The 27,534-nt window shown below is 41.0% G+C and overlaps 1 protein-coding gene across 1 annotated transcript; it reads left to right on the forward strand.

Moving 5' to 3' along the window:
- Positions 1-16,694: 16,694 nt before the first annotated feature.
- Positions 16,695-17,314, forward strand: LOC125536919 (GTPase activating protein 1-like). Its single transcript, XM_048700219.1, has 2 exons — positions 16,695-16,910; positions 17,018-17,314. The coding sequence occupies exons 1-2, from the start codon at positions 16,695-16,697 to the stop codon at positions 17,312-17,314; spliced, it is 513 nt and encodes a 170-aa protein (XP_048556176.1).
- Positions 17,315-27,534: the final 10,220 nt, after the last annotated feature.

The following is a 27,534-nucleotide window of genomic DNA, read 5'->3' on the forward strand; positions in this document are numbered from 1 at the left end:
CGATGTAAAGAACATGGAAAAAACAGCAACTGGCACTTCGCACTATGTCAATAGGTTAGTACCAAAAAATGATATAAAATGATGATAAAATGATTATAAAACATCCAAGATTGATAATATAACAACATGGAACAATCAAAAAATATAGATACGTTGGAGATGTATCAGCATCGCCAAGCTTAACTCGTACTCGTCCTCGAGTAGGTAAGTGATAAAAACAGAATTTTTGATGTGGAATGCTGCCTAACATGTCATATCATATTCTTTCTTTATAGCATGGACATTTGGACTTTTATATTTTTCAAAGCAATAGTCTAGTTTTGACATGATAATTTAAATACTCAAGCATATGAACAAGCAACCATGTCTTTCAAAATATCAACGCTAAAATAAGTTATTCCTAGCTCATTATGCTCAATCTTTGATCCATTCATGAAACACACACGCATATTAGCTACACACAATACTCAAGTACGATCATATTGCCTCCTAGTTGGTGCTTTTATAAGAGAAGATGGAGACTCAAATTCAAAATAAAAATTGCATAAAGTAAAAGAAAGGCCCTTCACAGAGGGAAGTAGGGATTTGTAAAGGTGCCAGAGCTCAAAGCGAAAAACTTAGAGATAAAAACATTTTGGGAGGTGTATCCTTTCCACCAACGAAAACGACTTAGTGTTCCCAACACTTTCCATGCTTAGATATATCATAGGCGGTTTCCAAACAGAAAATAAAGTTTATTCCTTTTTCAACCATACTTTCACTTTCCATGGCTAACCGTATCCACAGTTGCCCTCCATGCCAACACTTTCCAAGGAATTTATTATTTGACAACATAAAATAAATTCATTTTTCATTTCAGGACTGGGCATCCCTAATACCTTTGCCTTACTCTCGTGCAATGACAAGTGAATAAACACTCATCTTGAGAATAACACATCTAGCATGGAAAAAATTAGCCACCCCTCATCGCTCCGCGAGTGAAACGAACACACAAAAGAGAAGTTTATTTTGAAAATTAGAGATGGCGCATACAAATTTGCTTACAACAGCAAAAGAATACTGCATATAGGTAGATATAATTGACTCATGTGGCAAAACTGGGTTAAAGGTTTTTGGATGCACAAGTAGAGATCATACTTAGTGCAAAATGAAAGCTAGCAAAAGATTGGGAAGCGACCAACCAAGAATCGGATAATCTTATACGCAAGCATTAATCATAATTAGCACCATTTCATTGCATAATTATTGACTTTCGTGCTTGCATAGGGAATCACAAACCTTAACACCAATATTCTTACTAAAGCATAATTACTAATCAACATAACTCACATATCACATCATCATATCTCAAAACTATTACTAAGAATCAAGTTTATTTTGTCCAATGATCTTCATGAAAGTTTCTATTATATCCTTCTTGGATATCTATCACTTTGGGACCAATTTTTATGTGCTGCTTTTGACAAGCTCGAACAAATATAAGTGAAGATCATGAGCATAATATTTCTTTCTTTCTCTCAAATTAATTTAAGTGAAGCAAGAGAGAATTTCTTGAAAATTTTACTAACTCTCAAATAAATATAAGTGAAGCAAGAGAGCATTTCTTCAAAAATACTAAAGCACACCATGCTCAAAAAGATATAAGTGAAGCACTAGAGCAAGTCCATAGCTCATAAAAAATTTAAGTGAAGCTTAGAGAGCAATTCTAACAAGTCATGACATAATTTTGTCTCTCTCAAATAGGTGTGTCCGGCACGGAATCAAGACCTAAAACACAAAATAAAACAAGCAAAGACTCATATCATACAAGATGCTCCAAGCAAAACACATAGTACGTGACGAATAAAAATATAGCTTCGAGTAAAATACCGATGGTCATTAGAAGAAATAGGGGATACCACTCGGGGGCATCCCCAAGCTTAGTTGCTTGCTCTCTTTTGGATAATAGCAGGGGATGTCTGGGCATCCCCAAGCTTAGGCTCTTCTTACTCCTTATTCCTTCATCCATCGTAAGATAACCCAAAACTTGAAAACTTCAATCACACAAAACTCAACAAAACCTTCGTGAGATCCGTTAGTAAAAGAAAGAAAATCACTACTATAATTATTGTACCAAACCAATTCATATTTCGTTTTTGAATTATATCTAATATATTACAACTTTTCTATGGCAAAACTCATCAAAGAAAACCATAGAGCCATCAAAATAAGCACACAATGCAAAGAAAAATAGAATCTGTCAAAATAGAACAGTCTGTAGCAATCTGACTATTTCGAATACTTCTGTAACTCCAAAAATTCTGAAAACTTAGGAAGACCTTAGAAATTTTTATATTGATCTACTGCAAAAGGAATGGGTATTTTATCGCTCTGTGGTAAAAAATTAGAATTAATTTCATGAGCGCAAAAGTTTCTGGGTTTTTTTCCAACAAGATCAAACAACTATCACCCAAGAAGATCCTAAAGGCTATACTTGGTACAAACACTAGTTAAAAAACAAAAAACACAATAATAATAGTAGCATAATTGTGCTAACACTCAAGAACAGAAAGAAAAAGAAAAAATATTTTTTATTCATTGGGTTGCCTCCCAACAAGTGCTATAGTTTTACGCCCTTAGCTAGGCATAAAGCAAGGATCTAAGTTTTGTTATCCTTCTTCTTAATTTTCTCAAAGGTATTTCCATCATGGGGTTTTATAAACACAACATAAAACATATTATCCATAGAAACTTTAGCATTCCTTAGTTGGTGTTCATCATAACCTTTTTGATTTCCTGCAACAATCCAAGAGTAATGTTGATTAACATTATTGAAAACCTGTTGGATTATATCTAAAACGGGGACTTCCTTTTCAAGATTCTCATCAAAGAATTTATTATCCCCAAGCAAATGTCTTAAAGCATAGTCACTGCTATAAAGAATTTCATCTATAGCAGGTTTCTCATGATTCATACCATAAAAAACAAAGATTTCCCAAGCTTCCCGTATTATGTAGTCAAATTCATTCATAAGAATGAGAGTGGCCAACTTTTTAGCCCTAGGATTCTTTATAACGGGAAGCTCAAAAACAACCTTTGCAAAGTAGGATGGGTACGAATAAATTTACTTTCAAGTTTCAGAACTAGTGCTGAAATAGCATCCACATAAGATCTAGTAGTTTTAAGTATAGGAGCATCATCAAGACTTAAATTTCCCACACAATTGACAAATTCTTGGATACGTTATTTTCCTATAACATTCCCTTGCCCCAAAATAAAAGTTTTAGCATCCGAATTGCCCGTACGTCCATTCTTAGGAGTTAGGCCATCATCTGTTTGTGCCATACCAAAATCACTCATGATTGCAAGCAAAGGATAGGTCTGACGATAAAACGGTGAACGAAAAAGAGGGGTGAATAAAACGACAAATTTTTGTGAAGTGGGGGAGAGGAAAACGAGAGGAAAATGACAAATAATGTAAATTGCGAGGAGATGAGATTTGTAATTAGGAACCTGGTATATGTTGAAGATCCTCCCTGGCAACGGCGCCAAAAATTCATTTTGATGCGGCTTGAAGCTACGTCGGTATTTCCCCAAAGAGGAAGGGATGATGCAGCACAACAGCAGTAGGTATTTCCCTCAGATGTGAAACCAAGGTTATCGAACATGTAGGAGAACCAAGTAACACAACTTAAACAGCACCTGCACACAGATAACAAATCCTCGCAACCCGAAGTGTTAAAGGGGTTGTCAATCCCTTCCGGGTACGGCGCCTCAAGATAGGAAAACGGACGTGAGATAAATTGTAGTAGATTGATAGATCGAACGCCAAATAAAATAAATAAGAATAAATTGCAGCAAGGTATTTTTATACTTCTAGTTTAATAGATCTGAAAATAAAAGCAAAGGAAAATAGATCGCAAAGGCAAATAATATGATAAAGAGACCCGGGGGCCGTAGGTTTCACTAGTGGCTTCTCTCGAGAAAAATAGCAAACGGTGGGTGAACAAATTACTGTTGGGCAATCGATAGAACTTCAAATAATCTTGACAATATCCAGGCAATGATCATTACATAGGCATCACGTCCAAGATTAGTAGACCGACTCCTGCCTGCATCTACTACTATTACTCCATACGTCGACCGCTATCCAGCATGCATCTAGTGCATTAACTTCATGGAGAAACGGAGTAATGCAAAAAGAACAATGACATGATGTAGACAAGATCTATCTATGTAGAGATAGACCCCATCATTTTATCCTTAGTAGCAATGATACATATGTGTCGGTTCCCCTTCTGTCACTGGGATCAAGTACCATAAGATCGAACCCACTACAAAGCACCTCTTCCCATTGCAAGATAAATAGATCAAGTTGGCCAAACAAACCCAAATATTGGAAAAGAAATATGAGGCTATAAGAGATAATGCATAAAAGAGATCAAAGAAACTCAAATACTTTCATGGATATAAAAAGATAGATCTGATCATAAACTCAAAGTTCATCGATCCCAACAAACACGCTGCAAAAAGAGTTACATCATATGGATCTACAAGAGACCATTGTATTGAGAATTCAATGAGAGAGAGGAAGCCATCTAGATACTAACTATGGACCTGAAGGTCTACAAAGAACTACTCACGCATCATCGAAGAGGCACCAATGGAGGTGGTGAACCCCATCCAATATGGTGTGTAGATTGGATCTGGTGGTTCTGGGCTCTACGGCGACTGGATGAATATTTCGTCGACTCCCCTAGGGTTTTGGTAATATTGGGGTATTTATAAAGCAATGACGTGGTCCGGGGGGAACCCGAGGTGGACACAACCCATCAGGGCGCGCCTAGGTCTCCTGGCGCGCCCTGGTGGGTTGTGCTCTCCTCGGAGCACCCCCCCCCCCAGGCGTAGCCAGGGCCCATTACGTGTCTTCTGGTCCATAAAAAAACTTCATAAACTTTCATGGCATTTGGACTCCGTTTGGTATTGATTTTCTGCGATGTAAAAAAATGGAAAAAACAGCAACTGGCACTTGGCACTATGTCAATAGGTTAGTACCAAAAATGATATAAATGACTATAAAATGATTATAAAACATCCAATATTGATAATATAACAGCATGAAACAATCAAAAATTATAGATACATTGGAGACGTATCACACGTCTGACTAAGCTTCGGTTGGTACTACGTCGTCGAGGCCCATAACTATTCTCACGTGGTGGTTAGTGCGTAAAGGCCAAAGGCCAACTCAGAACAAATACCCAGACCATAGTGTATTATTAGCTTGCAGAGACGAGCAGAGACTCATGATCGATGTGACCCCGTCGCCCCGTCTCGTGGACTTACGACAAGGGCCCAGAATGCCTGGCCGTGCCACGTAATTATCTTGCGGGTGCTCTTCGGGCCCGCCCTACTTTCACAAAGGTCTCAAGTAAAGTCAAGGTAACTATGTGTCCAAACATCACGGGGGAAACCCCAAGGAATCACCCTCGATGGATTCGACTCGATATAACCATCAAGGTGAACAAAGGAGGAATCACCCTCGAGGTTCACACTTGAGGGGTTGCACGACTGAGTCGTCATCAGGAGTGGTGAAGGAGGAATCACCCTCGAAGACCATGATCGATTAGCTTCACTACAGAGTTATCATCAGGAGTCCGTTACGAGGTATCACCCTCGGCACTCGATAGTAACTATGCAGAGTCGTACAACTAAGGGGGGTGAAGTGGTGTGTTGGTCTCTGGTTGTCGATCACGTTGATCGAGTCGTCAATGATGAAGCATAGGCAACAAGGACAAGGTGGGGGTCACTGATGGATCACTAACCAACCAATACTAAGAAATTTAGGATAAGCATGTACGTAACATAATAGCAGGTACAAAAGCAGGCTATGCATCAGAATAGGAGCAATCAATTACAGGAACAAAATCTAATGCAAGCATGAGAGAATGGAATGGGTGATATCGGGATGATCAAAGGGGGGCTTTCTTGGAAGCTCTGCTGAAAGGGAAGAAGGGTCGCCAATGACGTAGTCGTTCACAGGGGCATCAGCAGCGGCCTCGGGGTCTACCGGAGAGAAGAGGCGGAAGAAACAGTAAATACAAGCAACAGTTGCATGACAGGATAAAAAGCTGCGTGAGGGGTGTTTTACCGCGGTGCTACACGATTCCGACGAAGGGGGAGAACATCCGGGAATGTTTCCCCGAAGTTTGGCATTTTTGGACAGATGAAACGGAGGTGGAAAGTTGCATGTTTGCTATGCTAGGGACATGTGGCAGATGAACGGACCGTGTAATCAGATTCGTCTCGTCGTTCTGAGCAACTTTCATGTCTAAAGTATTTTCATCCGAGCTACGGATTATTTTCTACGAATTTCTAAAGTTTTTGCAACATTCTGAAATTAATATTAATTTGAAAAATAATGAGTAAATGCTAGGTGCACCCAGATATGTGTACACAGAAGTGTACCAGAGGGTGACATGTGGGTCCAGGGGGTCCCAGTTGACCATTCAACGTTTGACTGGTCAATAAGGGGTGGGGCCCCCTGTCATTCACACACCAGCTAATTAGATGACTAATTAGACTAACTAGCAATTAGTTAAGTTAAACATAATTAAGTTAATTAAGTTAATTAATCAATTAATTAATTATATTTTTATTTATTATTATTTTCTAAAAATCCTTCTTTTTGTTTTTCACAGGGGGGTGGGCCCCACTGCTCAGAGGCCCATTAGGCCACTGGAGCGGGCGGTTAACGGGGCGGACGCTGCCCCAGGCGGAGGCCGAACCCGCCCAGGTGCGGGGTGAGGCCGGCGCGGCGCCGGCAACCGTTGTAGGCGGTGAGCATGGGAGGCGCGGCGGACGGTGCAGCAACGCGAGCAGTGGCAGGGAGAGCTGGGGCAGCGAGGCGCTGCGGGCGACAAGCAAAGGTGGGGGGCGGCGCGGGGAGCAAGACAAGATGGCTGATGGAGAGGCGGGACGATGCGTAGTGGCTAGGGGAGGCGCGCGCGGCAATGACGGTGAGCGCGGCGGCGACGACGACGCCCAGCGCCAACTGCGGGCGCCGCGTGACGGCGGGGTTGGGTGCGGGGAGGCGCGCAGTGGCTGCAGGAGCGGGTGTGGTCGGGCGCAGCGCCGCGTAGCCGGGCACGTGGGCGGTCGGGCGAGCAGGGGTGCCGTAGGAAGGGTGCAAAGGAGAGCAGCGGGCAGGGACAATGTCATGGCGCGCGGCGCACTAGGGCGCACACTAGGGGGCGCGGTGCACGGCAGGTGAGCACAGTGAGAGCCGCGGCGAGCATGTGCTCGGGTGCGACGGGCGTAGCTCGAGTCATGGAAGATTGGGCGGCGACCTACAGCGTCGGGAGCGAGGGGAAAAGCGGGGCAGAGGAGGATGCTCACGTTTCGCCTGTATGGGTGCACAGCGTGCTCGGGGAGGCTCGGGGACGCCGGATTCTCGGCGGCGACCTCCGATGGCCGAGGAGGAAGACGGTGATGCAGGACGCCCGGCATCATTTGGCTCGGCGTAGATGATGCGGACGACACTACAATTCTTCTGGACTCGTCGGTGAGGCGAGCGGTGGACAGTGGCCGCGGTGGTACTCGTCGGCGTTCTCGGGCGCTCATAGACGGTCGTGGGAGAGAGAGCCAGAGAGGGAAGAGAGTAGGGCGTGGGGATAGGGGAGGAAGGAGGGAATGGGTCGCTAGGGTTCGGGCATCGGGGGGTAGATGTAGGTGAGAGGGAGGCCGTGGATGGCCTCCACGACGTCGGTCGGCCGACGGATGGCGTCCACGCCCCCTGCCCTCACTGTAGCGAGGTAGCAGGAGGGGTGGATGTGGGCTGTTGGGGCAGCAGGCCAACTAGGCCAAGTGGCCCGGGGGGGAGGGGAGGGGCTTTTCTTTTTGTTTGCTTTGTTTGTTTACTTATTTGTTTTAACTACTATTTTAATTTAGTTTATTTTACTCTTTTAGTCCTATAATTATAAATCCATTTCCTAAAGTAGTGTTACTATTTATACCTCTTCCCTAAAAAGTTTGGGACTCAAATAAATTAGTTTGATATTTTAGATATTATAAAAGGCATTTATATAATTATTCAAGCCATTGTTTCAATTATTTTAGGGCATTTAGATACTTTGCAAAAGTGTTGGGTCACCACCATAATTAGTTATGAAATATTTGCCAAACTTGAACATTTTAGTTTGCATGTTTGAGAAATTTGAATCTTAGACTTTAATATGAATATGAATTTGAATAGTGATTTGGATCAAGTGAGGATTAGCAACAGTAATGTGATGACATGGCACCATTAGCAGGTGGTTACTGTATCTTAAATATCCGGGCGTTACAATAAGGGACCGATTGGATCCAAAAGTTTAATGCTATGGTTAGGATTTATCCTTAATACTTTTCTCGTAGTTGCGGATTCTTGCGAGGGGGTTAATCATAAGTAGGAGGTTTGTTCAAGTAAGAACAACACCTAACCACCGGTCCACCCACATACCAAATTATCAAAGTAGCGAATACGAATCGAATCAACATGATGAAAGTGACTAGATGAAACTCCCGTGTACCCTCAAGAATGCTTTGCTTACTACAAGAGAACGTTTTGGCATGTCCTTTGCCTCAAAAGGATTGGCCTACCTTGCTGCACTTTTATTACTATTATCATTACTTGCTCGTTACAAAATATCTTGTTATCGAACTACTGTGTTACTTACAATTTCAGCACTTGCAGACATTACCTTGTTGAAAACCACTTGTCATTTCCTTATGCTCCTTGTTGGGTTCGACACTCTTACTTATCGAAAAGAGCTACAATTTATCCCCTATACTTGTGGGTCATCAATACACTCCATAGTTCCATCAAAACAAGCAAAATAATGCATCAAAACAGAATATGTCTTAAACAGGACTGTGTGTAGCAATTTTAGCATTGACCATACTTACATAACTCCAAAAATTCTAAAAAAATAGGACAAAGTAAAAAAATTTCCTAGCAGTACTATGTAAAAATTTCAGATTTTTTACACGTCCCGGTAAAAAATGTAAATTCACGCACTACAGCAAAAGTTTCCATTTTTGCACCACACGTACCAAACAAGCAATCTAATCATCCTAAAGGCAAATCTTGGAACATTATTTTTATAATACAATGGATTTCTACAAGGGGATCATTATTTTTGTTGAAAAGTTTCCATGATCAAGGTTCACAAAGTTTCCATGGGCATGAACAAACTTCATGGCTAGCTCCCACTTTAACAATGCTCGTCTCTCTCACTTTCACTTTTTTTTGAAAAAGCTTTAGGTTCCCCTCTATATTTTTTGTTTTTAAACTTTATAAAAGCACACAATAGAATAAAATGACTCTCTAAAACTTCTGGGTTGTCTCCCTGGCAGCGCTTTCTAAGCCATTAAGTTAGGCATAAAGTGCTTAAGTAATCGATCCACCTGGATCCCAAGGTATACAAAGCCAATTTTAGTTAGCAATGATTTATAATTTAGTAGTGAGCACAAAGCAACATATATCATGCAACAATGAAGTCTAACTCTTTTCATATGCATCGGCATGTCATAAAATAACAATTCATGCACAACAAGTAAAGGCCAATACATAGCATAAGCAGTTTCTTGCAATTTTATTATGTTGGAAACATAGAGAAGCGGAGATGTAGTTCCTCTCTCATAATAATTGCAAGTAGGATCAGCAAGCACATGCATATTATATTCACAAAAATTATCATGTGTAACGGTAAGACGAAACCCATCAATATAATCCTTCATAAGAGCAAACTTCTCCGATATAGTGTAGTTGGGAGAATTCAAAAAGATAATAGGACTATCATGTGTGGGTGCAATACCAACAATTTCATTCTTAACATAAGGAACTATAGCAAGTTCATCTCTGTAAGCATAATTCATATTGTCATCTTGGCCACAAGCATAGCAAGCATCAAGTTCATCAAAAAAGGATATTTCAAATGAATTAACATGATCATAGCAATTATCGTAGCATTCATCCTTTAGTAAGCACGAACGGAAATTAAACAATGTATGGGATGAAGAGTTACTCTCATTAGAAGGTGGGCACGGGTAGGTAATCCGCTCTTCCTCCTTTTGTTCTTCGCTCTCCTCCTCATCATTTTCATCTAATGAGCTCACAGTTTCATCAATTTCTTCTTCCATAGATTCCTGCAAAATATTAATCTCTTCTTGGACAGCGGAGACTTCCTCAATAAATTGATTACTATCGTTATTATATTCATAATTCTCATAGCAATATTTAAGTATAGCAAAATTTTCAGGTCTATAAACAGCATCATCATAATCTTCATACTTTTCAAACAAAGATTCAATTTCATAAGCACCCTTAAAAGCAATAAATTCTTCTATTCGTTCCACATGATAGTAATCATATCTACCATTAGCATAAGAAGCTAAGGTTTCATTGTCGTTAAATTTGCATGAAAAGGGAAGGTGTGGAGCCTTCATCCTAGAGCAACAAGTATAATCTCAAGCATAGATCCTGAGCATACCCATGCAACATATGAATTTAATACCATAACAGTTTCCCTTTTCGCGTCAAGCGATAATCCCTAAATTATTCACGTTGATCCAATGTGTCTCCCATTATCAAGTTGAATGGGGTTTTCTCAGGATTATCAAAGTAGTGTTTAATATTTTTCACATAACGAGCATCGAGGGTTTTAGGAGGTTCCCCATCTCCATGAGTAGCAAGTACAACTATTTTTTTGGCATTTCGTGTTCCATATCCATAACTAAAGATATAAAACAACTTAGAACAGAAAATAAAAACTACTTAGTGATAAAGCAAACAAGCACACATGAGAATATTCACCCCATGCTATTGCTCCCCGGCAACGGCGCCAGAAAAAGCTCTTGATAACCTACAAGTATGGGGGTCATTTGTAGACTTTTTTGATAAATAAGAGTGATTGTCGAACCCAACGAGGAGCTAAAGGTAGACCAAATATTCCCTCAAGTTCTATCGACTACTAGTACAACTCTATGCACACTTAACGTTTGCTTTACCTAGAACGAGAATAAAACTTGAAGTACTTTGCGAGAATAAAACTATGAATAAATTGCAAGATAATAAAAGTAGATAGCTTTTGTCACACAAGAAAGTCATTTGTCCCTAGGTGATTGATAACTAGACCGGTGATCATTATTGCAATTTTATAAGAGGGAGAGGCATGAGCTAACATACTTTTCGTACTTGGATCATATGCACTTATGATTGCAACTCTAGCAAGCATTCACAACTACCAAAGATCATTAAGGTAAAACCCAACCATAGCATTAAATGTCAAGTCCTCTTTACTCCCATATGCAACAACCCACTTACTCGGGCTTGTGCTTCCGTCACTCACGCCACCCACCATAAGTGAATCATGAACGTATTGCAACAACCTACAGCGGGGATCCCTCATGTTTGTGTGACACAGAGGGCGCCATACGACAATATCAAAATAAAGTATACAACTCAAACCAATCATGATCATCAATCAACCCATAGGACAAAACAGATCTACTCAAACATCATAGGATAACCACATATCATTGGATAATAATATGTAGTGTTGAGCACCAGGTTTAATTAGAGAACTGCAGCGGGAATAGAGAGGTTACATCGCTGCATAGAGGGGGAGAAATTTGGTGTTGATGGTAGCAAGGTTGTTGGTGTAGATCACTGTCACGATCCTTGCCCCGGCGGCACTCCAGTGCCACCAGGAGAGAGGGAGAGAGAGCCCCCCTCCTCCTCCTTCTTCTTCCTTGGCCTCCCCCTAGATGGGAGGAGGGTTCCCCCTCTGGTCCATGGCCTCCATGCTGGAGAAGGGGCGAGAGCCCCTCCTTGATTGGATCTCTCTCTCTCTGTTATCTTCTGTTTTGCATTCTTGTTTTCTGGACAAAAACCATTTCTTAAATATCCGGAGATCCGTAACTCTGATTGCGCTAGGATTTTAACACAAATTTTTTTCCGGATATAAGCTTCCTTGCGCCCGAAGTAGAGCCCCAACCGACTCACGAGGTGCCCACAAGGCACCACCATGTGCTAGGGGGGAAGCCGCGCCCTGGCCTCCATTTGCATTAATTCCACCTCCCAAAAATCACATGTATTCCAAAATAATTCTCTGTAAATTTATCGCGTTTGGACTTTGTTTGATATGGATATTCTGCAAAACAAAAAACATGCAACAAACAGGAACTGACACTAGGCACTGGATCAATATGTTAGTCCCAAAAATAATATAAAATGTTGCCAAAAGTATATGAAAGTTGTATAATATTAGCATGGAACAATAAAAAATTATAGATATGACGGAGATGTATCATGATCCAATCTCGAAAAATGCTTGGGAACCCCTAACGACGAAGGAGGTTAATGATGTATTCCCATTTGACTGAATCGAAAGCCTTCTGAATGTCCAACTTGAAGAGGAGCGATGGGGTTTTGCACTTTTGGAGCCTCCATGCAAGATTCCTCACATACATGAAATTGTCATGGATACTTCTTGTCTTTATGAAAGCACTTTGAGCGTTGGAGACAAGGTGCAGCATGTGGTGGCTAAGACAGATGGCGAGAACCTTGGCAATGATATTGGTGATAGCGTGTTTGAGGCTAGTTGGGCGGTAATCAGAAATTTCCTCGGCCCCATCCTTCTTTGGGAGTAGAACGATATTGAGGAGTTGATCCAGTGTAGGTTGGTCGTGTGGGGGCTTCTGAAGAGAAAGATGGCCTTCATAACATCATGCTTGATTATGTCCCAACATCTTTTGAAGAAAAGGCCGGTGAAACCATCCGGGTCATACGCCCTGTCATTGGGCATTTGGTTGATAGCCTCACGCACCTTCTCCTTAGAGATGGGTTATGCGAGGTTGTCCAATTCATCACGGGCGTCAAGGTTTAGCCCCTCCTAGTTGAAGTATGTGGTTGCCATGGTGCCTTTTACCCATGACCATTAAGAAGTAATCATGGACAACATCTTCCTTTTGAGAATGCTTGGTGACCCAACAAGGGTTGTGTTTGATACGATGGATGTGGTTTTTGCGCTTGCGTGCATTAACTAGGCTATGGAAAATTTTTGTGTTTGCGTCTCCCACTTTGAGATTGGAAATTCTCACACATTTCTTTTTCTTAGCCCTCTCAAGGATCGCCAGGGCGATAGCTCTCCACTTGAGCATGGAGCAGAGGTCTATCTCGTCATTAGAAAGTTGTCGTGAGTCTTGGGCCATTTCGAGGTGAAGGATGACCAAGAGGGCAGCACGGTGCATGATTTTAGCCATTGAGAATAAACCTCTACTCCACTCCGAGAGCCTAATACCACTCTGCTTTAGTTTGTGGTGCAACACCCGGCGGGGTTTTGTATGCTCATTGTACTCATTCCAACCATTGGCAACCACGTCGTTAAACCCCGGAAGGGAAGCCCATAAATTCTCGAACTTGAAGGAACAACGCCTATGAGGCCCTTTGTCGCCAGTGAGTAGTAGTGGACAGTGGCCAGATAGCAAATATGAGAGTGCATGTAGAATGTGGGTGCTAAACTGCAAGTCCCATTCGGCATTGCAGGAGAAGGACTCGAGCTTGCACATGGTCGCGTTATTTCTCTCATTACTCCATGTGAACCGCCTATTCTGAAGATGGATCTCCTTGAGATCGCACTCATGGAGTGTGGCGCGGAACCAATTTATCCTCCTTCTATTGACGTTATGCTTGTTCTTATCACGGGCATGGTAAATTTGGTAAAAGTTTCCCAAGGCCAGCCATAGTCTCCATTGGGTGGTTTTTGGCTTGCGATGTTAGTGAAGAAAGTCTCTTTCAGAGAAGAGGTGGTCGGTCCATAGACCAAAGTAATTTTAAAATGGATGACTCAAGCCTTGACATGGACCATTGCTATAAGGTGATATGTGGCAGCGGTGATGCCGGTGATATCCACAACATGGTCGTCCCGTAGCATGAGCGGACCCTCTCTGGTGCCGGTCATCGGCCTTTACGCGAAATTGTAGAGTCTGATACCTCTTGGGAACACGACATTGAATTGGTCGATCTGATCCAATTTTCTTTCTTGAAGACAAACAATTTGATAGGAGGATGTAGAGATGGTTTCGTTGACCGTTGCATGCCGATCAGAGTACTTCGGCCCTTGTACATTCCAGTAGAGAAAATTGACAGGTTGTTTTATCATTTGGACACAAAGTGATCCCTAGCACACGGCTCATCAGCCAGAGTTGAAACGTAGCAAGAGTACAAACTTGCACTAATTGAGTAGCTAAAGGCTTGCTTAAACAGCCTACAAACAGCCACACATGGCTCGACAGCACGGGACTAGCTCCCCGCATAACCCTTGGTGAAGCATTAACATAACAACAACATAACCCTAATCAATAGCATCAGGCAGCTTTCGTGTCGACGTGGTCGAGCGCATTCTAACCACTGTCGAGCTGCATTGATATTGGCATCGTCAATCTTGAACAGAGCCTTCATGCTCCGATCACGTCGTCAAGGAGGTGATTCTTGAATTACTTGCTAAGTTGTCGAGAGCGAGCTCGGTGATGTCCTCACCATTCTGAACAATGCCCAGGTTGCTATACACAAGGGCCTCAGTCTTCTTGGCCACAGGAGCATGACCACCAGTACTTGAAAATGTTGGTAGAAGGGTTCCTGAATAGACGCAATGTAGCACAATATTTCCTCCGTCCGGTGAAAAGTGTGCATCTAGAAACTTTAGGACAAATTATGGTGTGGAGTAAAAAATGCATTGGAAAGGTATAAGTCACCATCTCTCTCATCTTTAATTACACAACCCCCAATGAGCTAAGTGCATATAGAAATTAGAGGTAATATCACAGGAAGTCACAGAACTTGGGCTCGACGTTCAGTTTGGTCCTAGAACTTTGAAAATACGGAATTACAGTCACTTAACTTAACTCAAGCGTGCACATACAGTCACAAAATACCTATGCAGACGTATTCATGTGTATGGACCTACCTATCAGTAAGTGAGGGCTCTAGATCAAAGCATTTTTGCACAAAACACCTTTGTATTTTATTATTCCCGGCAAAAGCCAATCATAGCGACGCATTTTTGCATGATTCCCTTACAATTTTTTTATATTTCCTAGAAGAAATGTAAGTAAATTTTTTTGTTCAAATACTTGTGTGTTAAAAATACTATACATATAGACAATGATTATTCTAATAGAAAATTTTAATTATATACCTGTGTATTATATAAAAATATGGATATTAAATAGTTTATTAAATAAGTACGTCTAATAAATTCATTAAAAGTTATACATTCACGGCTTATATTTCAACATACTAAAGATGAGTAAAAACATTTACTAAGAATTTTCACTATTCACTTGTGTATAATTTTTACTCATGACTTATATTTAAAAAATTATAATTTATATATTATACACAAATGAATATTCATATGAAAAGTTTAAATTCTAAATTATGAACATTTTTATTTATAATTTTTTTATAATTCATAAATATTACTTTAATTGTATAAATATTTTTTAAATAATAGAGGGAGAATTTTAAAAGTAGATTATTTAGTTTGTATGTACAATATTTATAACAGGCGATCATCTGAAGATTATTTTTATTGCTGAAATTATAATTACATGCTATATACAAATTTCCAAAAAAAAAAGAACAAGTGCAAAATGGGGTGCACTGGCCATAGGCCATTCCAGCTTCACGAGCGCCTTTATTCTAGTACATTTTTCTTGGCATGCATATTCAACATGTAAATTTTGCACGTTTTAGTGGCTAGCGCGGCTTATTTTCTAGGCTCTGGTCGTGTGGATACGAGACCTGGCTTCTACAATTTTTTGTGTTAATTTTTATTCTGAAATAACATTGTGGGCCATCGTTCAATACATATTGATTTGCTATGCTGCTCAGTACTGTGGTTCATTTTTCTGCGAATTACAAAAAATGTGAGGGAACTTAGTGGAAAAAATCATTGCAGTTCTTTCCTTTTTCCCGAAAAAAATACAAGGATGTTTTATGCAAAAATGCGTCATCCAAGAGTTTTCACTCACTGACAGGTGGGCCATAAACACGAATACGCCTACATATGTATTTTGTGACCATATGTGCACGCTTGAGCCAAATTAAGTGACTGCAATTTCGTATTTTCACAATTCTAACATCAAACTGAATATAGAGTGCAAGTTCTATGATTTCCGGTGATATTATCTCTAGAAATTAAGAAGACTATGTGTACAATGTTTTTGGTCTTGATTACCGTGTGGTGAGAGAGAAGAATTTTTTTTCTACTTAAAGTGTATTGGAAAAATAGATGTACACTCTTTTATAAACAAATTTGAAGCCAAACGTACACTCTTCACCGGACGGAGGGAGTAGGTCACAACCGCAACCACGACACACCAGAATGTTGATGTGGCATTTTCGGCACAACAATGTGACGTGAGGACTCGGAAGTGCTAGATTTTTGCAGATGCACGAAAGCGTCCTAAAATAGCAGAGTACAAATAACACAAAGTTCCACAAGACACGGCCAACGAATCATTACACCAGAGGCTAGCATGCCATGCATGTCTACATTCCCACATCATTTTGGTGATCATTTTGTGCCTCCAACAAGAACAAACGAGAATTGGCGTGCACACATTCCAAGATCAGATCAACAACGACAATTAGCAATAGAGCAATCGAGATGACGTCGGAGCCGGTGCCGCCGGGGATGCTGAGCGTGCGGGTGCTGCGAGGGATCAACCTCGTGAACTGTGATGCCAACGGCAGCGACCCCTACGTCGTGCTTGAGCTGGACAACCAGAAGGTGATGACGAACGTCATCAAGAAGACGGTGAACCCGGTCTGGAACGAGGATCTCACCCTCGCCGTCACGAATCCAACAACACCGATCAAGATAGTAAGTTGAAGAAGTTGAATGGTCATATAGATGTTTTCGCCGCATGCTGCATGCATACAACTTAGTTACATGAATCCTAACGTACTTGCGCATGGATATGTACGCAGGAGGTGTTCGACAAGGACAAGTTCAGCAAGGACGACAAGATGGGGGACGCGGAGGTGGACCTGGAGCCGCTGCTGCAGATGGCCCGGATGGACCTGGAGGACATCCGGAGCGGCACCGTGGTGCGCACTGTGCGGCCTCACCGTGGCGGCGCCGGAGGGAGCTGCTGCCTGGCGGATGAGAGCAGCATCGTGTGGGAGGAAGGGCAGGTGGTGCAGGACGCGCTGCTCAAGCTCAGGAACGTCGCCACCGGCATCATCCACCTCCAGCTCCGATGGGTCAAAATACCATCATTATGATCGATCCTTAATTACATGGCAGCTCAATGACTGACCCATGTTTATTTTGTGTTGATTAATTTCGTCATGCATCCATGTTTTGCTGGATGGTCGATCCATGTTAAGTTTGTGTCAATTTCTACATTTAGTCATGCATGCATGCACAGCGTCAATTTTCATGTGTTCTTCGGGGCGTATTTTTTATCCGGTTATTGATCGATTCATACCATACCTATCATGTTAATACTAAGGCCTCTCTAACACAAAGAAAGAAGAGGTAAATACACCAGCGGTGCTTTAACTTGCCATAGACGTTTACTTAACTGGTTCTAAAACTTGGCACGAACGTGCAAATACGATGCTAATCTGGTCTATAGACGTAAAGTGCGTCGATATGGCACCGTATATGGCTGATGTGGCACTGACATGACATGGGGCCCACTTATATCTACAAAACGTAATTACTTGATACTATCTATCTCTATGATTAGTGGGCCTGCCTGTCAGCAAAATTCATATGAAAAATGCGCTGGAAGGGACTTGAACCAGCAACCTACTGCTTGTGAGCTGGTCGCACTAGGCACAACATAGAATATGATTTGATAACTAAGACGGCCTCTCATTCTAAATGTATTTTAACTAAAACTCTTCTATCCATAAATGGGCTGCAGCCAGTGGCTCATGTTACACATGTTATTTTTTAAAAAGTAAATAATAATCATAATAAGAAAAGTTAGATTCAAATATTCATGTGTTACTAATAATTACCTCATGCCGCACAAATATCAGTGTGCACACAATATAAATATCCAGAGGTATACAATAAAATAACTTATTAAAACTGTAACTTTTAGAAATATTAACTTATAATTTAGAAATATCTACTTCTATAAAAGATTCAGTTGGTGATGATGATGTGTCTGTCATCTGTTAACTAATAATCATAATAAGAAAAGTTAGATTCAAATATCCATGTGTTACTAATAATTACCTATAAAAACTGTGAGGTAAGTTGTGACCTTTTTGCAAAAATAGCTCACTTCTCTGTGCCGATGTCCAGAAAACACCTTGGTATCTTGAAACCAACCACATCTCTCCCTCACCTCATCAAAACAGCTCGAGAATCTTTTTTGAGTGAAACATAATATACTTTTAGTGATATATGTATATCAAAACTAGAGTATTTTTTTTAAGTTTGTGAGCAAGTATTATTTTATTTGGATCCATTGCAACGCATGGGCACATTCCTAGTTAATATTTTAAATATAACCCATGAGTATTTAAAAATGTTTGCAAATACAAATATTTAAAAATATGCATATAAATATTAAAATGTTTGAATAATTGAAAGAATATTTAGAAAACTGTAATATAAAAGAAATATATTATTTATATTATACAAACATTGTTATTATTCATATGTTATTTCATTACTATATATTTTAAATATTCATATAATTGTTAAATATAATCCATGACTGTGTATTTTAAATGTTTGTATTTACAAAAAAAATTAACACCCATTGATTACTTTTAAAATAGTATTTTCTAAAAAATAAATTATTTTATTGCAAACCGCTTTATTTATTTGGTTTGCACACGGATATTTGTGTAGCATGAGGTAATTATTTATTACACATGAATATTTGAATCCAACTTTAATTATTATGATTATTATTTACATAATTTTTACATTAAAAAGTAGCCCTTGCAAACTGGGCCACTATCTGCAGCCCGTTGATGTACACAACAGTTTTTGGTTCAACAACATTAAGCTAAAAGGGTCGTTACTCAAAAAAAATTTAAGCCAGAAGGGCCATCATTATCGTCAACACTCTACAATTCTGGTTTTGTTGGCTAGCGCAAGCATGGACCAAGCATCATGTTGCAGGTTCGATTCCCGTCTAGGGCATTTTTATGTTAATTTTCCTAATTACTGACAAGCGGGCCCACTAATCATAAAGTCATAGATTACTAAGTTATCCTATTTCATAGCTACAAGTGGGCCCCTTGCAATGTCAGTGCCACGTCAGCCATCTTACGATGCCATGTCGACGTACTTTATGTCTACGGACAGGATTAGCACCGTATTTGCATGTTCGTGCCAAGTTTTAGAACCAGTTTGGCGTATTTTTCAAGTTCAGGCACTAAAGTGAACATCCACGGCAAGTTCAATCACCACGGGTGTATTTACATACCAAGTCTTCTTTTCTTAAAAATAGGACAACGCTAACACCCACATGTGTGGTGGGAGCGAAATCCACCCACACGCCCTATAACAAACAGACTGCGTCATGTCAACACATGTATGTATGTGAGAATCTTTTGGGATTTTCAGTTTTTAAAATATTTTATCTCTTAAATGAAAAATCCGAATGAAGAACCGTTTTCATCATTAAATCCCTCGTGACGAGATCTTCAAAATTAGATCTCATATCAATATATTTCGATGAATTTTTTTGGTTAAAAGTTGCCATGTCTATTGCACATGAATTGCCATGGTGTTTACACTGAAGTTGTCATGATATGTTTCATCTATTTTTTCCTACATTTAGAAGTAAATTTTGACATTTATAAAATGGAGAATTGAGAAGACTTGCCATGAACCATAAACTAAAATTGCCATGATACATGCACTTAAAATTGCCATGTTCGTACAAAATATATTTTTCATGATGAAAGTATTGGAGTTGCCATCATCAAAATACTAAAATTGCCATGCTCTACAAACTGAAATTGCCACATGGCAAGTTTAGTTTAAGCACTATGGCAAGTACAGTGTAGACATCATGACAACTTTTGGGGGGATGGGGGGGAGGATCGTCGAAACATATCAACATAAAGTATAGTTTTGAAGATATCGTCGAGGCGGATTTAATGGTGAAAACGGATTTTTAATTCAATTTTTTAATTAAGAGATAAAACATTTTTAAGCTAAAAACCAAAAAAATTCTGGTGATGTCATCTGTTCACATGTGGCAAAATGAGTGGTAAAAGAAGCGTGTGGACGATGTGCAAGATACCACACATGTGGACATTAGTTTTTTTCCTTAAATATACTTATATACTAGCATGCGGAGGCGCGACGTGCGACCGCGCCCGTCAAAGAGCATATGTGTGTATGTAGGTTGTCTTTTGTTTTAGCGCGAAGAGATGTGGCTATGGATTTGAAGGCGAGCCCGTGACGCGTGTGTTCTTATTTGTTAGCTATATTAATGCAAGTCATTTTGTGTTGCGTGCATCATGATGCTAGAATTTTATTTTGCATATAACATGGTAAACAAAGGTAATGTTAGCAGATGTGCCTGCTTCTTTAGGGCATCTTCAATGACAACCCACAAATTTCCTCATGCATCCGTCCACAAACACGGATGCAGGAGGCCGTCATCCAACCGTAGCCGTATATCCGGCATTCCTCATTTTTCTTAAGGAAACCGATTAGTTTCATCCGGCTGTAGACTGCCCAATCAACAACCGTCTTGTGTGACGGACACGTGTCCTGTGGGCCAGGCACTGCATCTCATCCTTATCTCCACCGCCGCACCTGAGCCACTCATTCGTCTTCTTCTTCCTCCTAATCCCGTTGAACTCCACTCCCCTGCAACCTCTCTTATGGATCTCATCCATGCTTTCTGCCTCAACTCCGGTAGCTCGGCCACCACAAACTAGACTCCGACGATGTTGTGAGCTATGCAACTCTAGCTGCTCTGGCCACCGCGCTCCTGCTTCAACGCGGCGGCTTCGTCCATTGTTCCTACAGTCTTCTTGCATGTGCTTGTGGTTAGGGGGGACGCTGGTACAAAGGAAGCTTGCCAGCGTTGAAAGACGAATTTGACTAGTGTTGCAAGTCGGGCCACCATGATGCAAGATGTCGCTGCTGGAAGCACTGCAGCAACGTCGGCTGCTGCCAGCGCGACGACTGCACGGACTGCTCGGACATGCTGCGACCGTGGCGCGACTTCTTCGGCGATGTTGCGACGGATGCTACGATGGCGTCCTAGCTGCGACGATGCTGCTGCGATGGCAGCGAGCCGGCTCCTACAAGCATGACGGTGGCCCGACTGCTCGGCGATGCAGCAACAGCGGTGTGGCTTCTCTGGTGATGTTGCACCGGAGGTGCATCTTCTCCGGCGATGTTGTGACGACTAGGCGGTGACACTACTATGCTGGCGCCGAGTGGGCTACAGAAGTGTCGATTGCTGCGAGCGCGATGGAGGTCGGCTGCTCGGCAGTGGACGGTTGCCTGGCTTCTCCGGTGATGCTGTGACAGTTGCTGCGATGGCATGTTTACAACTGTGATGGTAATGCGGCTGCTCCGGTGATGTTGTGATGGTTGCTGCGACGATGCTGCTCCAACGGCCATACCGCGAGCCGGTATTGCGACGATGGTCGTGCTGCGAGCCGATGCTTCGATGGCCATGCTGCGAGCCGGTGCTCTGGCAGCGCCATTGTGCTGCCAGCAGAGTCAGCGAGACAGTGCTCCGACGGCACCATCATGCTGCTAGTCGGGTCAACGAGCCGGTGCTACAGAGAAGAACGACATCGCGCTACAAGATGTTGACGAGGAGTGTCTTTCTTTGCGTTGATGCATCTGATGGTTGGGACTTGGGAACACTTAGATTAGAGGTAATTGAACGGTGAGGAAGGCGGCCGTTGTTTGCCCCGCGACATCCGGATGGCGCCTAGCAGGCGCCTTTTTTAATTTGCACGATCAAATAGCCGCATACAAAGTATACAGATGTTCAAATAGCCGCATGCAGCGATAGTTCAAAATTAAAAAAGTTCAAATATTATATACCAATATTTTTCCCCTTTGACCGCCCACTGATGCTCAATTAGATCTTCCTTCAGCTGCTCGTGAGTTGGTCGATGCCAAATTTGTTGATGCATTTAAATAAGTTCTTCAAATATGGTCGGATTCTGGTCTGTAAGTTGGATAGGATCACCCATGTTCTCAAATTCTAGAGCTGTGGCAGCATCATCACCCTCATCCTCGATGGTCATGTTGTGCATGATCACACAACATGTCGTCACCTCCAGCAAGGTCTCTGAATCCCATTGTTTAGCAGGCCCACGAACAACTACAAAATGGGCCTACATAACTCCAAAAGCCCCCTCGACATCCTTTTTAGCTGCTTCTTGTCTTTGGGAAAAGTGAGCCTTTTTCTGGCCAACTGGGTTAGAGATGGTGCTGAAAAAGGTAGCCCACGGAGGATAGTTGCCGTCCACCAGATAGTAAGCCATGTCGTACTCATATACATTGACAGTATAGTGGCAAGGAGGAGCATTTCCTTTAGTCAGCTTCACAAACAACGGTAATCGATGCAGCACATTGTTGTCATTGTGAGGCTCATGCATGCCAAAGGAAGCATGTAAAATCCAAAGATCTTGTGATGCAACTGCTTTAAGAATTATGGTGGACTTCTTAATATGACCCTGATATTGTCCTTGTAAAGCCTTCGGATAGTTCTTCCATTTCCAATGCATGCAGTCAAGAGATTCAAACAAACTTGGCCACCCTCTTGCTTCTGAGGTTGCCAAGAGCCTCTCTGTGTCTGCCACAGTTGGTTCTCTCTCAGGTACAGAGGTCCGAACACCTCGACCACTGCAGTTGCAAAATTGACCATGGCATCTCTACATGTGCTATCAGACATCCGTAGGTACTCGTCCCATGAATCAGTGGCTGCTACCTCTTGAGCACTGCGTTGGTTTCCCTTGAAGGGGAAAGGGTGATGCAGCAAAGTAGCGTAAGTATTTCCCTCAGTTTTTGTGAATCAAGGTATCAATCCAGTAGGAGACTACACGCAAGTCCCTCGTACCTACACAAACAAATAAGAACCTCGCAACGAACGCTATAAAGGGGTTGTCAATCCCTTCATGGTCACTTACGAGAGTGAGATCTGATAGAGATGATAAGATAATATTTTGGTATTTTTATGATAAAGATAAAAAGTAAAGGTTGCAAAATAAACGGTGCCAGAAATAGCTTATTGATGGAAGATTAATATAATGGAGAATAGACCCCGGGGCCATAGATTTCACTAGTGGCTTCTCTCAATATAGTATAAGTATTACGATGGGTGAACAAATTACTGTCGAGCAATTGATATAAAAGCAAATAATTATGAGAAACATATCTAGGCATGATCATGTATATAGGCATCACGTCCGTGACATGTAGACCGACTCCTGCCTGCATCTACTACTATTACTCCACACATCGACCGCTATCCAGCATGCATCTAGAGTATTAAGTTCATAAGAACAAAGTAACGCATTAGGTAAGATGACATGATGTAGAGGGATAAACTCAAGCAATATGATACAAACCCCATCTTTTTATCCTCGATGGAAACAATACAATACCTGTTGTTTCCCTTCCTGTCACTGGGATCGAGCAACGCAAGATTGAACCCAAAGCTAAGCACTTCTCCCATTGCAAGAAAGATCAATCTAGTAGGCCAAACCAAACTGATAATTCGAAGAGACTTGCAAAGATAACAAATAATACATAAAAGAATTCAGAGGAGATTCAAATATTGTTCATAGATAATCTTGATCATAAACCCACAATTCATCGGATCTCGACAAACACAACACAAAAAGAGTAACATCGAATAGATCTCCAAGAAGATCGAGGAGAACTTTGTATTGAGATCCAAAGAGAGAGAAGAAGCCATCTAGCTAATAACTATGGACCCGAAGGTCTGAGGTAAACTACTCACACATCATCGAAGGGGCTATGGTGTTGATGTAGAAGCCCTCCGTGATCGATGCCCCCTCCGGCGGAGCGCCGGAAAAGGCCCCAAGATGGGATCTCTTGGGTACAGAAGGTTGCGGCAGTGGAAATAGGGTTTCGTGGTGCTCCTGGATGTTTTCGGGGTATATGAACATATATAGGAGGAAGAAGTATGTCGGTGGAGCCACGAGGGGGGAGGGCACGCCCCATGCATCGTGGCCTCCTTGTTGGTTGCTTGACGTCCACTCCAAGTCCCCTGGATCGCGTTTGTTCCAAAAATCATGCTCCCGAAGGTTTCATTCCGTTTGGACTCCGTTTGATATTCCTTTTGTGCAAAACACTGAAATAGGCAAAAAAACAGCAATTTGCACTGGGCCTTGGGTTAATAGGTTAGTCCCAAAAATAATATAAAAGTGTATAATAAAGCCCATTAAGCATCCAAAACATAATATATAATAGCATGTAACAATCAAAAATTATAGATACGTTGGAGACGTATCAAGCATCCCCAAGCTTAATTCCTGCTCGTCCTCGAGTAGGTAAATGATAAAAAACAGAATTTTTGATGTGGAATGCTTTCTAGCATATTCTTCAATGTAATTTTCTTTATTGTGGCATGAATGTTCAGATCCGAAAGATTCAAGATAAAAGTTTAATGTTGACATAAAAATAATAATACTTCAAGCATGCTAACCAAGCAATTATGTCTTATCAAAATAACATAGCCAAAGAAAGCTTATCCTACAAAATCATATAGTTTGTCCATGCTTCATTTTCGTCACACAAAATGCTCTCATCATGCACAACCCCGATGACAAGCCAAGCAATTGTTTCATACTTAGCCTTTTCAAACTCTTTCAACTTTTACGCAATATATGAGCACGAGCCATGGACATAACACTATGGGTGGAATAGAATATAATGATTGAGGTTGTGTGAGAAAACAAAAAAGAGAAAGTCTCACATTGACGTGGCTAATCAATGGGCTATGGAGATGCCCACCGATTGATGTCAATGCAAGGAGTAGGGATTGCCATGCAACGGATGCACTAGAGCTATAAATGGGCTATGGAGATGCCCATTAATAGATATCAATGTGAGTGAGTAGGGCTTGCCATGCAACGGATGCACTAGAGCTATTAAAGCTCATCAAAGAAACTAAGTGGGTGTGCATACAACTCGCTTGCTCATGAAGACCTAGGGCATTTGAGGAAGCCCGTCATCGGAATATACAAGCCAAGTTCTATAATGAAAAATTCCCACTAGTATATGAAAGTGACAAAATAAGAGACTCTCTATCATGAAGATCATGGTGCTACTTTGAAGCACAAGTGTGGAAAAAGGATAGTAACATTGTCCCTTCTCTCTTTTTCTCTCATTTATTTATTATATTTTTTTTATTTGGGCCTTCTTTCTTTTTTTCTTTTGGCCTCTTCTCTTTTTTTTCTTTTTTTCGTATGGAGTCTCATCCCGACTTGTGGGGGAATCATAGTCTCTATCATCCTTTCCTCACATGGGACAATGCTCTAATGATGATCATCACACCTTTATTTTCTTGCAAATCAAGAATTACAACTCGATACTTAGAACAAAATATGACTCTATGTGAATGCCTCCGGCGGTGTACCGGGATTGCGATGAATCAAGAGTGACATGTATGAAAAAATTATGAACGGTGGCTTTGCCACAAATACGATGTTAACTACATGATCATGCAAAGCAATATGACAATGATGATGCGTGTCATAATAAATGGAACGGTGGAAAGTTGCATGACAATATATCTCGGAATGGCTATGGAAATGCCATAATATGTAGGTATGGTGGCTGTTTTGAGGAAGATATAAGGAGGCTTATGTGTGATAGAGCGTATCATATCACGGGGTTTGGATGCACCGGCGAAGTTTGCACCAACTCTCAAGGTGAGAAAGGGCAATGCACGGTACCAAAGAGGCTAGCGATGGTGGAAGGTTGAGAGTGCGTATAATCCGTGGACTTAACATTAGTCATAAAGAACTCACATACTTATTGCAAAAATCTACAAGTCATGAAAACCAAGCACTACGTGCATGCTCCTAGGGGGGTAGATTGGTAGGAAAAGACCATCGCTCGTCCCCAACCGCCACTCATAAGGAAAGCAATCAAAGAACACCCCATGCTTCAAATTTCCCACATAACGTTTATCATACGTGCATGCTACGGGACTTGCCAACTTCAACACAAGTATTCATCAATTTCACAATTACTCAACTAGCACACTTCTAATATTACCACCTTTATATCTCAAAACAATCTATCAAGCATCCAACTTCTCTTAGCATTTAAAATTTATAACCAAAGTGAATTACCATTCTGTTCTAAAGGACTCTCAAAATGATATAAGTGAAGCATGAGATATCAATTATTTCTATAAAATAAAACCACCACCGTGCTCTAAAATATATAAGCGAAGCACTAGAGCAAAAAACTATATAGCTCAAAAGATATAAGTGAAGCACATAGAGTATTCTAATAAATTCCAATTCATGTGTGTCTCTCCCAAAAGGTGTGTACAGCAAGGATGATTGTGGTAAAATATAATGCAAAGACTCAAATCATACAAGACACTCCAAGCAAAACACATATCATGTGGCGAATAAAAATATAGCTCCATAAAGTTACCGATTGATGAAGACGAAAGAGGGGATGCCTTCCGAGGCATCCCCAAGCTTAGGCTTTTTATTGTCCTTGGATTTTACCTTGGGGTGCCTTGGGCATCCCCAAGCTTAGGCTCTTGCCACTCCTTATTCCATAATCCATCAAATCCTTACCCAAAACTTGAAAACTTCACAACACAAAACTTAAAAGAAAATCTTCGTGAGCTCCGTTAGTAAAAGAAAACAAACCACCACTTCAAGTTACTGTGATGAACTCATTCTTGATTTATATTGGTGTTAAACCTACTGTATTCCAACTTTTATATGGTTCACAAACTCTATTACTAGCCATAGATTCATCAAAATAAGCAAACAGCACACGAAAAACAGAATCTGTCAAAAACAGAACGGTCTGTAGTAAAATGTACGTTTAGAACACTTCTAGAACCCAAAAAATTATAAACTAAATTGCTGGACGTGAGTAATTTATCTATTAATCATCTTCAAAAAGAATTAACCAAATAGAACTCTCCAGTAAAAAATGGCAGCAATTCTCGCGAGCGCTAAAGTTTCTGTTTTTTACAGCAGGATCAAAAAGACTTTCCCAAGTCTTCCCAGCAGTTCTACTTGGCACAAACACTAATTAAACACAAAAAACACAACCAAAAAATAGGCTAGATAAATTATTTATTACTATACAGGATCAAAAAGCAAGGAATACAAATAAAATTGGGTTGCCTCCCAACAAGCGCTATCATTTAGCGCCCCTAGCTAGGCATAAAAGCGAAGATAGATCTAGGTATTGCCATCTTTGGTGTGCAATCCATAAGTGGCTCTCATAATAGATTAATAATGTAATTTAACTT

The sequence above is a fragment of the Triticum urartu genome, chromosome 2, assembly GCF_003073215.2.
Source record: "Triticum urartu cultivar G1812 chromosome 2, Tu2.1, whole genome shotgun sequence".
Classification (NCBI taxonomy): Eukaryota; Viridiplantae; Streptophyta; class Magnoliopsida; order Poales; family Poaceae; genus Triticum; species Triticum urartu.

What these genes read in the sequence shown, in the direction of transcription:
- LOC125536919 (XM_048700219.1), top strand. Translation starts at nt 16,695, where the DNA reads ATGACGTCGGAGCCGGTGCCGCCGGGGATGCTGAGCGTGCGGGTGCTG. An exon ending in CAACAACACCGATCAAGATA is followed by an intron (nt 16,911 to 17,017) that starts GTAAGTTGAAGA and finishes ATATGTACGCAG; the next exon opens with GAGGTGTTCGACAAGGACAA.